The 15,900-nt window shown below is 39.5% G+C and overlaps 1 protein-coding gene across 2 annotated transcripts in view; it reads left to right on the forward strand.

The window, feature by feature from the left end:
* The window catches only part of ELK3 (ETS transcription factor ELK3), a 68,122-nt gene extending 55,475 nt beyond the window's left edge, over positions 1-12,647 (forward strand). Inside the window, exons 4-5 of one of the 2 annotated variants that reach the window (XM_047866306.1) lie at positions 4,212-4,334; positions 10,225-12,645. In XM_047866306.1, the coding sequence (XP_047722262.1) occupies positions 4,212-4,334; positions 10,225-10,323 (222 nt within the window). In that variant the 3' untranslated portion in view covers positions 10,324-12,645. Of the gene's footprint in view, positions 1-4,211; positions 4,335-10,224 lie in introns of both variants that reach the window. The other variant, XM_047866307.1, reaches the window with a different exon arrangement.
* Positions 12,648-15,900: the final 3,253 nt, after the last annotated feature.

Here is a 15,900-nt window from a genome sequence, read left to right on the forward strand (position 1 = left end):
GATGTGAGAGAGACATAGGGAATGCCATCCACAGGTGTGAAGGTGGTAGGGGAGCGCCAGAAGTTGAGTATGAGGAGCATGGGATAGGAATAAGCTCGTGGTGAAAGGTTACATGTCCATTTTGGGCCATCTAGAGTGTGAGGAGCCTCTATGACGTAGAACATCCAGTTCCAGCTGGAGCTAAGGAGTTTGGGACTGAAGATAAAGTTAGGGAGTCACCAACATGTAAGGGGTGCTTAAAATCATGGGAACAGGGTGCCCCAGGGAAATAAGGTCTGGGTGGTCAGGGAAGGTTCTGGAACAAGTGCCAAAGGACTGGTAGGCTGGAATTCTATAGTGTTCAGGACACATGAAGCAAAGTAGGAGGGTTCATATAAGGAAATTAGGGAGCATATGAAACCAGGTCATGGGGCAACCTAGAATTGTGGCTAACAAATTTTTCCCCCTGAAACAATGAATTTCAAAGGAAGATAGTATGTTAGGGTGACTGATTTGGTAGTGGTGCTCAGAATAGATTGGAAGAGGGGCACCTGGGTGGCTCAGCTGGTTAAGTGTCCCACTCTTGGTTTTGGCTCAGGTCATGATCTCAAGGTTTGGGAGTTGGAGCCCTACATCGGGCTCTGTGCTGACAATGCAGAGCCTGCTTGGGATTCTCTCTCTGCCCCTCCCCTGCTTTCTATCTCTCTCTCAAATACACTTAATAAAATAAAATGAAGACTAGATTGGAAGAGAGGCCAGAGGTGGACTGGTTTAGGTGGCATTTGTTGAATGCCATTTAGTAAGGTGATAGGCCTTGAATGCAGCAGAAATGGAAATGGGGGCAATAAATAAGAGAGTCACTTCAAAGAAGGATCCACAGGCCGTGCCCAGAGGTTGTAGCAAGTGGGAGGCATTTTGCATCTCAGTGACTAGGATGCTGGGTTGTAGACAGGGCTGTAAGTCCGGGGATCGTGTCTTGTCCTATCATTGTATCCTTGGCACCTGATACATACCATGTGCTCAGTATTTCTTGAGTGGATAGATCAGTGGTGGTATTGATAGACACGGGGAGTCCTAAGAAACACTAGGTTTGGAAAGAAGGTGAGGAAGGCCGGTTTGAACAGGCAGGGCATTCCAAGTTGACACGTCCAACAGGTGACAGATATGTGAGGGGATGCACCTGGAGTTACAGATCACTTCAGCTCATCAAGTATTTAGAAACTGGGTACCACAGGAGGAATAAAGATGAGCAAGATGCCTTAAACGCTACAGAAAGAGGCATAATAAGAATATGCAAATTAACATAATGAGGTAGAAAATGTTAAGGAAAAAGTGGTTATAGAGTGTTATACAGATTCAGGAAAAAAAGGAAAGATTGAGGGAAAAGCAGAAAAGTCTCCTTTGAAGGGGTGGTGTTTTGATGGGCAGAGGGAAGCAGGGGTAGGGTAGAGGAGGAGGTCTGAGGCAGAGGGCCTCAGGTCCAGGCAGAGGGCCTTGAACCAGGGAACTCAAATGGGGTATGTCTGGGCAATGCCAGCTCACCAGGTTTAGTTCAAATGTGCAGGCTTTTTAGGAGACCCTGTATTATGCAGAAGAAGAACTGCGTTGGGGTGGGGGAGATGAAAACGAGATCCCGATAGGAAGGTCTTTCCCCTTGAACATCAATACCCTTTGCCTTGGGTCCTCGGGCCTCTCCTTCCCTACAGCTGATGGGATCAAGAACTCCCTGTCTGCCATCCCGAAGGGCCCATCGACTAAAATATATCCTTTGGTGAAGGAAGAGGAAGCATGCATTTTGCCTGTGGCTTCTTTCTTTAGCCTCTAGCCCTCGGGCCCAGCCCATACCACCTTGCCTGACTCCAAGAGCTTGTGGAAAGAGGCTCTGAAAACTCACTGTACTGGAGATTAGCCAGGGTGAGCGTTAAGAGGGACGTCCCTTGAAAGAGCAACCCAAATAGTTTTCTCTTTATAGCCAGAAGATCTTCAGGGAGAACGGGGATGGGAGGGAGAAGAGTGAATGAAGTCATTTCAAAAATATTTATTTGCATATATTAATAGAAGATATTTCAGACATGCGAAATAGATGGCTGCTGTATTCTGAGTACATCCTGCATCCCTGAGGAACAAGTGTGCACACATTTTAGACTAAAATACAAATTCTACACTTCATGTATTGCTCAAAAGATCACAAAGGAGTGGATGTATACTTATGGCCATGAATAAGAGAAAGCTAGCTAGCTGGGTTTTGTAGTCCAGGCTTATTGTCTCTTTCGAGCTTGGGGAGCTTCATTGGTAAGTAAGCTAGGAGGCCCTGAACACACTGTTAATGTGGCATATTGTGGTTGGAATTTGGTTCCAGTGCAACGTGCAACTATTAGTTCTCCGATCACTTGAGCTTGTGCACTTGAGCCTAATATGGCCGAGAGGAGCCTTGAAGGTACCGGCAGGTGCCTGGTTTCAGGACATTGAGTACGGTTATATATACATTGAGAATTTCTCCCATGAACAGATGAAATTCATAGAATACGTCAGGTTCACTTTTTATGAACACTTCTTGAGCGTTTGCTGTGTGCCAGGCACATGTATAGAGTTTTACATAGACCATTTTATTTCATCTTCCTAGCGATCCTGTAACGTAGGCATTTTTTTCCTCCCCATTTTGCAGATGAGGAGACCAAGGCATAGAGAGATGACCTTAGTAGTAAGTAGTGGTTCTGAGGTTGGAACGCTGGCAGAGCGCATGCGAAAAAAGTCTTAATCGTCAGACCAGATGGCCTGGTGCATTTGTGAAACGGCCTTGCATTAGAACTGGGAAGCACCTCCAGAACACGTATTTATCCTAATAACCTCACTGGTCATTCCACGTGTAGGCAATGCTGTGGAATCAAAGATTCAAATGACTTGGTATAAATTAGTTCACCTTTCAGTAGCTTCACAGTTTGAGAACGTTTGGAGGTTTGTCTCCTTTCCGCTGAACACAGCAGACCTTTCAACCTAGGTTTATGCCAAATGTTCCCGATAATTAACAAAGCTGCTGAAGCCAATTCTAGGAACAAATAACACTCTAGCATCCAACATGATGCAATGTGCACACTGGAGCCTTTGCTGTGGTTCTCATTACACAAAGCACCTTACTGACATCATAAAACCTTGGAGGGGCTCCTTCTAGTCACCAAAGGTGCAAAACCACCTTGGGCCAGGAGGTTGCCTCAGCTGAGAACAAAAGCCATGCAGACTTACCAGCTGGGCGAGTTGTTTCTTCTGCCCTCTAGCTGGCTTGCAGGCCAGGACTCCTGCTGTGTGTGTGTGAGCAGATGCAGTCCTTGGCACTCCCCTGGGAAACCCAGAGTTTTGGCTTTACACCCAGTCTAACAAGAAAGAATTTTTCCCCCTCCAAACCATTGCCAGGGAGATGAATTCTCATCAGCCCCACATCCGGAGTGGAATTTGGAAAACCTAGTTCAGAACTTTTGAAGAAGCTGCTACAGGGTATTTTAACAGCAAATCCTAAAATCTGAAAGGGCTGCTGCTTTCTGGGAAAGTGATGCTCAAGAGGCCCTTTAAAAAGTGTGTGTGTGTGTGTGTGTGTGTGTGTGTAACCCAAGTAATGGATGTCCATTGTAGGAAAATAAGAAGAGATAAAAATATAGCCCCTTCATGGAGTCCTATTTTGTACACTAAATCTTTTTTTTTTTTTTTTTTCAACGTTTATTTATTTTTTTGGGGCAGAGAGAGACAGAGCATGAATGGGGGAGGGGCAGAGAGAGAGGGAGACACAGAATCGGAAACAGGCTCCAGGCTCTGAGCCATCAGCCCAGAGCCCGACGCGGGGCTCGAACTCCCGGACCGCGAGATCGTGACCTGGCTGAAGTCGGACGCTTAACCGACTGCGCCACCCAGGCGCCCCTTTTGTACACTAAATCTTGTTTAATGGGGGAAGGGAGGCAAATTGAAGAGACCACCTGGACAAAAGTTGCTATAAACTTGTTTTACAACTAGAATGTTTAGGGGAGGTAACTTGTCCATACTTTTCTCCTTTATAAAATTGCTAATACAGTTAGCATTGAAGAAAATTAAACTGTGCACAGCCTTGCAGAAATAACATGGTTTCCAGATTTTCCTAAGATGGTGAGGCTTGTTTCTTGGTTCAAGGCTAGTGTACCTAGCCTCAATGCTGATCACGGCTAGAGTCAGCTGATACCTTTATCAAAATCTGTGTGCTTTTTTCCCAGACACCAAATGGATTGCTTCTGACCCCGAGTCCACTGCTATCCAGCATACATTTCTGGAGCAGCCTTAGTCCAGTTGCTCCTCTGAGTCCTGCCCGGTTGCAAGGGCCAAACACGCTGTTCCAGGTGAGCATTTAGAAATGAACTTGTACACACTAAACTTCTAAGGGATGTGTTTCCCCAGTAAATCCTGCATAGGTTACAGACCACTACCCTCCATGGTTAAAATGTGAAGTTTCCAAAGGGAGATGATGGGGCTGTAAAAGCCAGCCTTCAAAGGCAGACATTTTCACTGAGGCAGAAATAGCGTATTTGTGTCAGATATCCACAAATGGAACAATTCTTGAAGTATTTGGATATCTTCACTGCCTATAAGAACTGGAAATTTATTCAGGAAAAGGGACTTTAAAACGATTTTATAGTAGCTCATACTTAAAAAAATTAATCAACATATTGACATTACTTGAAATAAACTGAAAAACAAAAATAATGAAGAATTTCCATACTGTAATAGAAAAGTGATCTGTAGAATTCTGTGAATCGTCCTCAAGTTCTCCCTGTTCCATAAGAAAGGAACATCCAGGGCATTTGGTTAAAAACAATCTTAGCTGCTTTATCTTGCACAAGTCCTGTTACTAGGTAGGCACGTTTATTATTCATTCACACACTGCAATTATGCAGTAGCATTGCCTGCTATCGTGTGGTAATCAGTATTTCCTCTTTGAAAGACTCAAGGACTGTTTCTCACAGACCAAGATGTTATTACTAAGAGAATAGAATCCTAGGGATAGGAGTGAAGCAAAGCTGGGGGAAGTGAAAACACCCTCTCTCTAGCCTGTTGATCTCATCCACCCTAAATCCCATGCCTGCCCCCCCCATCCCCGAGTGGCTCACCCAAGATAGTTGTAGTTCTTTTCTCCCCTTGCACCTAGCACTGACCACTCTGTATTTATGATTGCCTGTTCACCTGGCAATCTCCACTAGACTGTGGGCCCTCAGGAGGCTGGAACTGCATCGTGTTTCTTGTTTACTGCGGTGTGCCCCCTGTGTCGGGCACATCGCTGGGCACACAAATGATGCTTAGTAATTATCACTGACTGACTAAATGAATGGATGTCTAAGAATTCACCAAGAAACTGGAGCACCTGATGGCTCAGTCTGTAGAGCATGTGGCTCTTGATCTCACAGTCGTGAGTTGGAGCCCCATGTTCAATGTAGAGATTATTTTAAAAAGAAAAGAATAAGAATTGTCTAAGAATGTTGTTAAAAAGATCAGGTCTCCATGCTTTTCTGAGTGGGTCATTTTGCTTGTCAAAGTTAATATTTACCTTCTCTGTGCCAGGGGCTATATACATGCTGGGATTTAGGGTCTTGGAAGAAAGGTAGAGCTAAAGAGGTTTTGATTGCTATCTTGCTTCTCTAGTTTCCTAGGAAGGTTGAGGTAGGGACTGTATATCCCTAGAGTAATCAAGTTTCTCTTCAGGCCTGTCTTCTCATCACAAGAAATTGAGCTATGGCCATACACGGCCAACATGTTGATTCTTATCCATCTGAACTCAGGCAGGGAAACAAAAACTAGAAGCAGTGAGCAAAAAGCAGTGAGCAAGCGAAGTACTGGCAAAGTTTCAAATTAGTAATCTTTTGGTAGAGTTAAAAGACCTTACTTCCTGGTATTCAGGTTGGAGCAGCAGTCTTCTAGTATTCGAGTTCCTGATTAGAGCACAAGTTGTTTGGAGCATGTGTATGGTGAGCTCTGTGGGCCTGGGGACTGAAGTCCTACTCCAGTCCTACATCTAACAAGGCCTCCGTAGGGTTCACTAGATGTTTGTGAATAACGAATGGAATCTCCCTTCCTTCCTTACTGGGAATTCTTCCACCTGACTGGTACAGGGCTTAGTGATCTCCTAAGGAATCCATGGAAAACTGTTATTTGGGAGTTCTTTAGGATCCCTTGCCTTAGAATCTAAACCTTTTCCAGCCCATCGTGACAACTGTCCATGTCCGTAGTATTTCTACACACTGTCAAGATAATAGGAACTCTGGGTGGATATACATATCCTCTTCTCTTCGGTCATGGAGAAACCAGTAGCTCTCAAAGTTAGTGTGCAACAGAATCAGCTTAAATGGGGTGTTAAAAACTTGTTGGGCCCCAACCCAAGAGTTTCTGATTCAGAACATCTCGGTTGGGGCCTGAAAATAACATCTTTCCGAGATCGCAGTGATGCTGCTGCTCTAGGAATCCACTTTGAGAACCACTGCAGACCAGTGGTTCCTAATTTACAATTAGAATTCTACAGAAGAACCTGCTGCATTTAAAGACCACCTGCTTCAAAATTTTCATTTCACAAAATGTACCTCTCTTCTCACCAGAGCCATTCAAAACAAAACTACAACCCAAACTACAAACACAAGGTCAGGATGAGGAATATAATCATTTTTAGATGGCTGGCAGGGCCTTGTGCCCTCTGTCATTAGGGTCCATAAAACTAAGGAAAAACAACTTTGTGCCCTTTAAAATATTATCACTCTTCCTATGATAAGAGCAGTTGTGATGGAAGTTGGAACCAGCAGTTTTTAAAACAGTAAGTAAAACGTAAGAATATTCGAAATTCAGATTATCAACAGTGCTCCTTTCAAACTAATAATTTTCTTTAAAAATAACAAACTTTTCACATATACTGTAAATGTGTTGGAGGAATAAAAGAAATACACTTGGGCTACAGTAAGCTTTAAATGATGCTGGCAAGTTTCCCGTTGTGATAATTAGAAAAGTCAGTCAGAATCCTTAGGGTAACAGTTGACAGAGTGGAAGAGTTTTTGCACAGAAGGTCCACTGGTATAATTATTGTGGCAAGTTATAGCAGATACTGAAGAATTTAAAGGAAGGGGAGAGAAGATACTAGTTTTTCTGGAAGAGGTATATTTAAAAATAAAGTGATTCTGGTCTGAACAGTTTGGTATTTGGAACTTTTATCTATAGGATGTCTGTTCCACTTTCAAAACAGACTGATCAAATTTGGAATAGGTACAGTTAATATCTCAAAACAAGGCAGGGCTAATTAAGGTTTTCAATTAAGGTTTTCTATAATTTTTAATTCAACAGATCTAATCCAGAAGAGATTTGCAGTGCTGTGTTATCAGGGATTGTAGAGGATATACAATATGGGAATAGATATATAAACAAAACGTTGTAGGAACCCAACAGGGACTAATTTTCTAGCTGGGGACTAGATGGAGGCTCCAGGAAACAAGTGGCACCTGAGCTGGGAAGAAAGGACAGGATTTTGGGTGAGAGAAAAGCACCTTCTAGATAATTTGCATGATTTGACTATGCAGGTACACCGTCTGTTCAGGAAGGGACTGGGTGACTGGAAAAGCAGCTGTGGGCCTTGAATAGTATGCTCAGAGTTTTCCACCTTAATCTCTTAAGTAACCATGGGAGGCTTTCTTAGCTGGAGATAGTGTAATAAAAATCTCTATTTTAAATATTTCTTATAGTTTATTTTGAGAGAATGAGCATGAGTGGGGGAGGGGCAGAGAGAGAGGAAGAGAGCAAGAATCCCAAGCAGGCTCCACGCTGTCAGCATGGAACCCGATGTGGGGCTCGAACTCATGAACCATGAGATCATGACCCGAACCAAAGTCAGACACTTAACTGAGCCACCTAGGTGCCCCTATATAATCTCTATTTTCGAAACATATTGCTGACAGCATGTGGAGAAAGGATTGAAGAGGGGGAAGGAAGAGATGAGAAAAATTTGTATTACTTCAAACACTGATGGGAAAATCATTTTTTAGATTATAGTGGAAATGGGAATATATTTAGAAGACATTCCAGAGGTAAAATTGAGAGGAAGACTTTTAGTTGGGTTTCAGGAGTAAGAAGTAGTGAAATTTAGGAAGAGACGAAGATTACTTTTGTATAAGAAGCTCACATTTTTTGAGGGCTACTATATGTTAGACATTGTTTAGAGTGCTTTTCGTGGCTTCTCATTTAATACAGTTGACCCTTGAACAATGTGGGGTTTAGGGGTGCTCACCCCCCCTTGCAGTTGAAAATCCATGTATAACTTCTGACTGTTCAAAAACATTAGCCTAATGTTGACCAGAAACCTTTCTGATAACAGCTGACACATACTTTGCATGTTCCGTGTATTATATGCTGTATGTATTCTTATAAAAAAGTAAGCTAGGGAAAAGAAAATTGTAAGGAAAAGACATTTACAGTATTATGCTGTTTGTTGAAAAAATTTGCAAACCTGTGTTGTTCAAGAGTCAACTGTACTCCCAGTAGTTCTTTTTGAAAACCTAAGGAAACTAAGGCCCAGAGATGTTGCTCAGTTTACCCAAGACAGCATGTTAATAAGCAGCAAAACCTGGATTCAAGTTTAGGGTCATGCTCCTATCACCACTCTGACTTGAGTGAGCACAGAATTGCAGGCTATTGGGGAAGACGCACTGATGGGGACATCTAACTGATAGCAGGAAATGACTGTTGAGTCCAGTATGGGAGAAAGGCAGGCAGAGGGTAAAGTTTGGGGGAATGCTGCAACTTAAGAGAGTGGACGTGGGGAGTCAATAAAGGTGAAACATGCCAGAAAAGCCAGGCAAAAGAAACTACAACTTGAGTACAGAAATAAAGGGAAGAGGGCAGAAATCAATAATATCTAGATTTAAACAGGAAGATTAACAAAACCAAAAGCTGACCAGTAAAATGGTCACAAAGCAAAATGAGATAAGACTGCAAATAAACTAAAGGAATGAAAAATCAAAACCCGCTCTTCTTCCAGGGTCTATGCTAAAATCAAGTCAGTGAGAATAGTAGTTAGGAGCATGGATCTTTTAAAAGAGTATAAGCTAGATGTTTAATAGTTGTGATAACTCAGTTGAAATGGGTAAAATTCTACAAACAACTAAAATTCCAAAGTGTCAGAAAAGAAACAAATCCTTGAATATGTTAAAGACCATTAAGGAAATTGAAATAGTATTTAAAGAGCACCCCCACATGCTCTGTGGGGATAACCAAACTTACCTTACAGGATCCTAGATATCAACTGAAGTGACAACCACTGATAAACTGCATGGCACCAGACATAAATTATTGAAATAGTTTGAAAATTGGACAAATCTATAAGTATTTATTGTACAGTACTTCTACCTTGTGCTAGGTTTTGCAGTTTGATATTCACTATTGAAATTTAGTATTAACTTATCTAGACGAAATAGCAATTAAACTAGAAGATAGCTGGGAGATCATTTTGACACCTATCATTCTGGACAATGAAAATCTAGTTATGCATAGTAATGTATTAAAGGGAGGCCTTTAATTATTCTTGTTCAGTTGGGAGTATAGTTGTGGTATTTCTTTCAGACCTGAAAGTTGTTATCAAAGCCAGGTACCTTTATCCCATTTATCATCTCAGTTGCCAACAATACAAAAATTAACTTTTTAAGTATTGTTACCGTGAAGTAGGATATTATTTGTCATTGTAATTAAAAAGAATACTTCCTCAGCCCCAAAATATAGTCTTGCTTTCTAAGCCTTTTAAGGTAAAGTACTTATTTTTAATAGTTACTGAGAAGCATCTTTATAGTACTCTGGACAAACCATGGCCATTTTCAAAATACTATTAGAAGTTTTACATGTGAACCAGGTTGAGTGTGTTGTCTCTGGTTTTCAAAAACAATATTTAAAGCAAATCAGCATTCTGAGTAGCTTGGAACCTTTTAAAAGTATTAGAATATGCTTCAGCAACATATATATATATATATATATATATATATATATTTTTTTTTTTTTTTTTTTTTTTCTAGTGGCCTAGGTATTTAGTAATTAGGGAGACTTTCTGGGCCCTATTCTTTGCTCTGTGTAACCGTGATCTCATTCTGTAAAATAATTTGCAACCAACCTGTCTCCCAGGGGTGATCCACCATGGTCTGTCTAGGAATGTAAAGAACTCAGGTTCTTCCCAATGGGTCTGCAATAATTATTTTAAAACTCTTTTGTTCCCTACAGTTTCCAACACTGCTTAATGGCCACATGCCAGTGCCAATCCCCAGTCTGGATAGAGCTGCTTCTCCAGTACTGCTTTCTTCGAACTCTCAGAAATCCTGATGACATCTGGCCACAATTAAAGACTTATTAACTGATGAGACAAATTTGTCCCCCTGGGCTAGTTTACCTGTGTCATGAGAAGGACATTGTGAAACCCTCTGTTAATTTGGTTTGCACTTTTCATAACATGGATGGTCTAGATTTATGTTAGCATTTTTAAAACTTTTTTTTTTTATATTCAAGTATATATGAAGATCTGTTTGGCATTAAGTGAATTTTAATGTTTTTGTTTTATATCTTCTTAGCTCTTAAGTGTTGAACACTGTTGACAGTGAAGAACTTTTCTTAATGGTTTTCAGTATAACTAATAAGGATGTGAAGCTTTTTTTCTCTTTAATTCCGCATATGCTGAACTATGCTTATAGACACTATAACCAGCTGTGCCTTCCTTTGCATTTAGTTTTATGTAAATGATTTATATATTTTTTAGTATTAAGAGAAAATGTTTGAAAGACAAAAATTAGTATCAAACAGCTCTCTAGTAGAATTTCATTATTTTCCACAAGTAGGCAACATGAAAGCATATTCATATTTTTCCTTTTCGCTTTCAATTGTATAAGAATTGCCTTAGAACCTCTTTTGAACTGAAATTCAGTAAATGTCCAAGTTAATGTTTTTATAAAATAAACTAAGCCATATTTAGAAAATAAACATTCATAAAAGAAAATGTTCTAAAGTGCATTTTTTAAAAAATGAACTTTGAAAGGCTAGCCACCTAGCTGTTTACAATCTTTTAGACTCCTCCCAAGCATAAACCGGAGATGGAAATCTACATCAAGTTCACTCTACCCATGCCCTTGAAATATCTATGTAAGCATGTTCTTATTTCAAAAAATCAGCTGTGGTTCTCCCAGTTTCCCTAGAGAATCACACCCCTGATATATTTCCTGTACCATTATGAGTTAGGGTAAACCCCTACAACCATAATTAACATTTAAAATACCTATGCTTTGGAAGAGGCTCACAGACAACAATTTTAGAACACCAAGTATCTTCATGTGTATAGGCATAGCCTTGCCTGTGAAACTGAGAGGTAGGATACATTGCTTTATGTATTACTAAGTTTATGGGGAGAATGAAGGAAACTGGATACAAGAAATATAAAATTCTTCAGGAACCTCATCATTATGGAACTGAATTAGTAACAATTTGGAGCACTCAGCAGTTAACTCTCTTGTGTAGCACAGTTTAGAGCAGTGATAACAAACATCAGGCACTCTAAGGCACTGTTCTGTACACGAGGTAGGAAAATTCTAATGTGGAGAGAACTGGAAAGTGTCCGGCACTTTCGATTCAAGATCAGATTATCATCCTGAACTGTAAGTAACCAATTTGAAATATGGCTAAATAACTGACTCCAAAGTAGGTGTTAAGTGGCAAGGATTATGAAAAAGCATAAAAAATAAAGCTTGTAAAAACACAAACATTTCTGCAATTTTCTAAAAATCTTGAGATTTTTCAATTGGAATTAAGCATCTCTGTACATCTCCAATATACAACTCTGGATATAAATTCCCAAATCCACAGACACTACTGTCACTCCCTCATAGGCTGAGGAAAATTCTGTACTAAAATAAAAGAGCTGGTATGGGGAACTGAGATGTACCCAACATGAAATGCTACAGGTAGAGGGGGCCTTTGAGAATGCTTCTCACCACTGTTTCCACATAAGGCAATTACACAAACAACTGGGAGCTGCCTGAGGCCACACAGCTCATTAAAGATAGAACAGTGACTGGTGCTCAGTCCAGTTATGCTTTTCCACTCCTGGCTGTAACTAACTACTGGCCCCAAGCTGTATGTTAGAACATTAAAAAAAATTCATCGGGTAAGTGAAGAACATACCCCAAATGGAAGATTCTTACAGAGAAAGTTAATCAATGTACAAAAACTTCAACCAGAAATATTTTTAAGTGTATATGCTGATTGGAAATATTCAAATGACTATAAACCCAATTCCTGTATTTCCTTCCTTGAAATACTATGGACTCTAGCTGTTTATTAGAAACGGAAAAACACCATAATTTTTATGGATCAGAAAACTATGACACAGATAGAGAATTGGAGGTATTAAAATGTAACTCTTATAGCTCTGCCTCATTCTGTGTGTGTGTGTGTGTGTGTTTTAACAGTTATTTTAGTCAGAGAATAGATTTCAAAGAACATATTAAATAACTTTTTCCTTTTTATTGTCTGCTTGATCAGTGTTAAACTACTACTATAGCTAAGGTTTTATAGAACTGTAACCTAAATGTTGGTCTCTTTGTACACACCTTTTCTATGAGTGCATATCTTCATTCACTTTCATATATGTATCAATTTTACTATTACTTTTGTTTAATAAATACTTTGTGATAAAAGGTGCAAGGAGGCAAGTGGGTTGGTTTACTTCCATTTACTTGGAACGATCCAAATTTTGCTTTTCTATATGGGTAAGAGCTGAAAAATAAGTCTTGGCCTCTAGCCTCAAATATGATACATCAAAACATGCTATTGTATATATAATCTGCTTCAAAGAGATATTTAATGAAACAAACAATTATTGAGGTTGAATTGGTGAGGGTTGGGGAAGAGAATGGGTTTGAAAAGTGGTCCCCCTCATCTTTTAAATCTTAAGGTTTACCAATCATTCTACATTGAAAGATAGGGTAGGTGATGAGGAAGGGAAAAAAACAAATGATCATTTCTTTTAGCTGCAACTAATATCATACTCAATGGTAACTGAAAGTGTTTTCCCCTAACATAAAGAACAAGGATACTCTCTGTTGCCAATTCTACTTCAACACAGTACCGAAAGTCCTAACCAAAGTTAATTAGGCAAGAAAAATAAATCCAAATTATACAGGATCTCTATTCATAGAAGACATCGTCTTACATGTAGAAAACCTTAAAGAACCCACAAAAAAAAGTTAATAATGTCAGCAAAATTACAGGACACAAAATCAACAAAACAAAAATCATTTGTATTTCTACACAGTAGCAAATGAAAAATTCAGAAAATAATTCTGTCTACAATAACATCAAAAAGAATAGAATACTTAGGAATAAAATTCATCAAGGAGGCACAAGACTTATATACTGAAAAACTACAAAACACTGCTAAAAGAAATTAAAGACATCCTGCATTTATGGACTGAAAGATTTAATATTAAGATCACAGAACTCCCAAATTAATCTAGAGTCAATCAATGCAATTCCTATCACAATCCCAATGGCGTTATTTCCTCAGAAATAGAAAAATCCCATCCTAAAATTTATATGGAATTTCAAGGGACCCCGAATAGCCAAAACAACCTTGAAAAAAAAAGAACAAAGTTGGGGGACTCACTTCTTGATTTCAAAATTTACAAAGCTACAATCAATCAAAACACTGGTACTGGCCAAAAGAGATACAGACCAGTAAAACAGAATAAACTCTCACATTTATGGCCAACTGACTTAACAAGGGTGCCAAGACCATTTAATGGGAAAAGGATAGTCTTTTTAACAAACAGTGCAGGGAAAACTAGACATTCACATGCAAAAGAATGAAGTTAGATCCAAACTTCACACTACATACAAAAATTAACTCAAAGCCCTAATGTAAGCATTAAAACTATAAGAATATTAAAACAGAGGAAAATATTCACGATCTTAAATTTGGCAGTAGTGTCTTACATATATCACCAAGAGCAGAAAAAGAAAAAAAAAAAAAAGATACACTGAACTTCTTTAAAATGAGAAGTCCTGGGATTCCTGGGTAGCTCTGTCAGTTTAGCATCTGACTCTTGATTTCAGCTCAGGTCATGATCTCATGCTTTGTGGGTTCAAGCCCTGCATCGAGCTCTGCACTGACGAGAAGCCTGCTTGGGACTCTCTCTGCCCCTCCCCCACATGCTTGTGCGAGTACATTCTCTTTCAAAAATGAACTCTAGGGGCGCCTGGGTGGCGCAGTCGGTTAAGCGTCCGACTTCAGCCAGGTCACGATCTCGCGGCCCGTGAGTTCGAGCCCCGCGTCAGGCTCTGGGCTGATGGCTCGGAGCCTGGAGCCTGTTTCCGATTCTGTGTCTCCCTCTCTCTCTGCCCCTCCCCCGTTCATGCTCTGTCTCTCTCTGTCCCAAAAATAAATAAAAACGTTGAAAAAAAAATTAAAAAAAAAAAATGAACTCTAAAAAAAATAAAAAGTCTTGTGTATCAAAAGGATGCTTTCAAGAAAGTAAAAAACCCACAGCACAGAAGAAAATAACTGCTAATCGTATCTCTAATGAGTCTAATGTCTAGAATATATAAAGAACTACACAGCTTTATGACCCAACTCACCACCATCAACAACACAATTTCAAAATGGGTAATAGACTTGAATAGAGTTTTCTCCAAAGCAAATATACAAATGGCCAATAAGGACATGAAGAGATGCGCAACATCCTTACTCGTTCAGGAAATGCAAATCAAAAAAGCACAATAAGATACCAAGTCATACGTACTATAATGAATATAATAATTTGTTTAAAAAAGGAACAGAAGTGTTGGTAAAAATGAGCAATTAGAACTCTTATATATTACTATTAGGAATGTAAAATGGTACAATCATCATGGAAAATTGTTTGATGGTTCCTCAAAAAGGTAAATATAGATTATGCATGACCCAACAATTCCACACCTAGGTATTTAAGCTCAAAGAAATGAAAACAAGGACCCAAACATATGCTGGTACACCCATACTCAGGACAGCATTATTCAGAAAAGCCAAAAAAATGGGGAAAAGTCAGTATGAAATCAACAGATGAATGTTTAAATAAAATGCTGCATATTCACAGAATATTATTCAGATATGAAGAGAAATAACATTGTGATACATGGTACAACATGGATAAAACTTGAAAACATCATCTTAAGTGAATGAAATATGACACAAAAGGGTGAATGTGGTATAACTCAATGTATATGAAATATCTACAAAGGCAAATTCAGACACAAAAAGTACAGGCACACCATGGGTGGAAAGGCATGTAACTCTTGATCTCAGGGTTGTGTGAGCCCCATGTTGAGTGCAGAGATTACTTAAGTAAATAAATAAAAAAGAAAAGTACAGGCATACCTTGGAGATACTGCAAGTTCAGTTCCAGTCTGTTGTAATAAAGCAAATATCATAATAAAGTGCATCAAGTGAATTTTTTGGTTTCCCAGTACATATAAAAATTATGTATAGGGGCACCTGGGTGGCTCAGTTAAGCCTCTGACTCTTGATTTTGGCTCAGGTCATGATCCCATGGCTCATGAATTTGAGCCCCGCATCGGGCTCTGCATCATCAGTGCAGATTCTCTCTCTCTCTCTCTCTCTCTCCCTCTCTCTCTCTCTCTCTCTCTCCCCCCTTCTCTCTCTGCCCCCTCCCCTGCTTGCGCGCTATCTCACTCTCTCAAAATAAACTTAAAAAAAAAAATGTTTACGCTATACTGTAGTCTATTAAGTTGTACAATAGCATTATGTCTAAAAAAACAGTGTGCATAGACTTTTGTTAAAAAATACTTTATTGCTAAAAAACTGCTAACCAGCATCTGAGTGAACTTTCAGTGTGTCATAGTCATTTCACCAGTGGA

This window comes from Prionailurus viverrinus, chromosome B4 (genome assembly GCF_022837055.1).
Source record: "Prionailurus viverrinus isolate Anna chromosome B4, UM_Priviv_1.0, whole genome shotgun sequence".
In the NCBI taxonomy this organism is placed as follows: domain Eukaryota; kingdom Metazoa; phylum Chordata; class Mammalia; order Carnivora; family Felidae; genus Prionailurus; species Prionailurus viverrinus.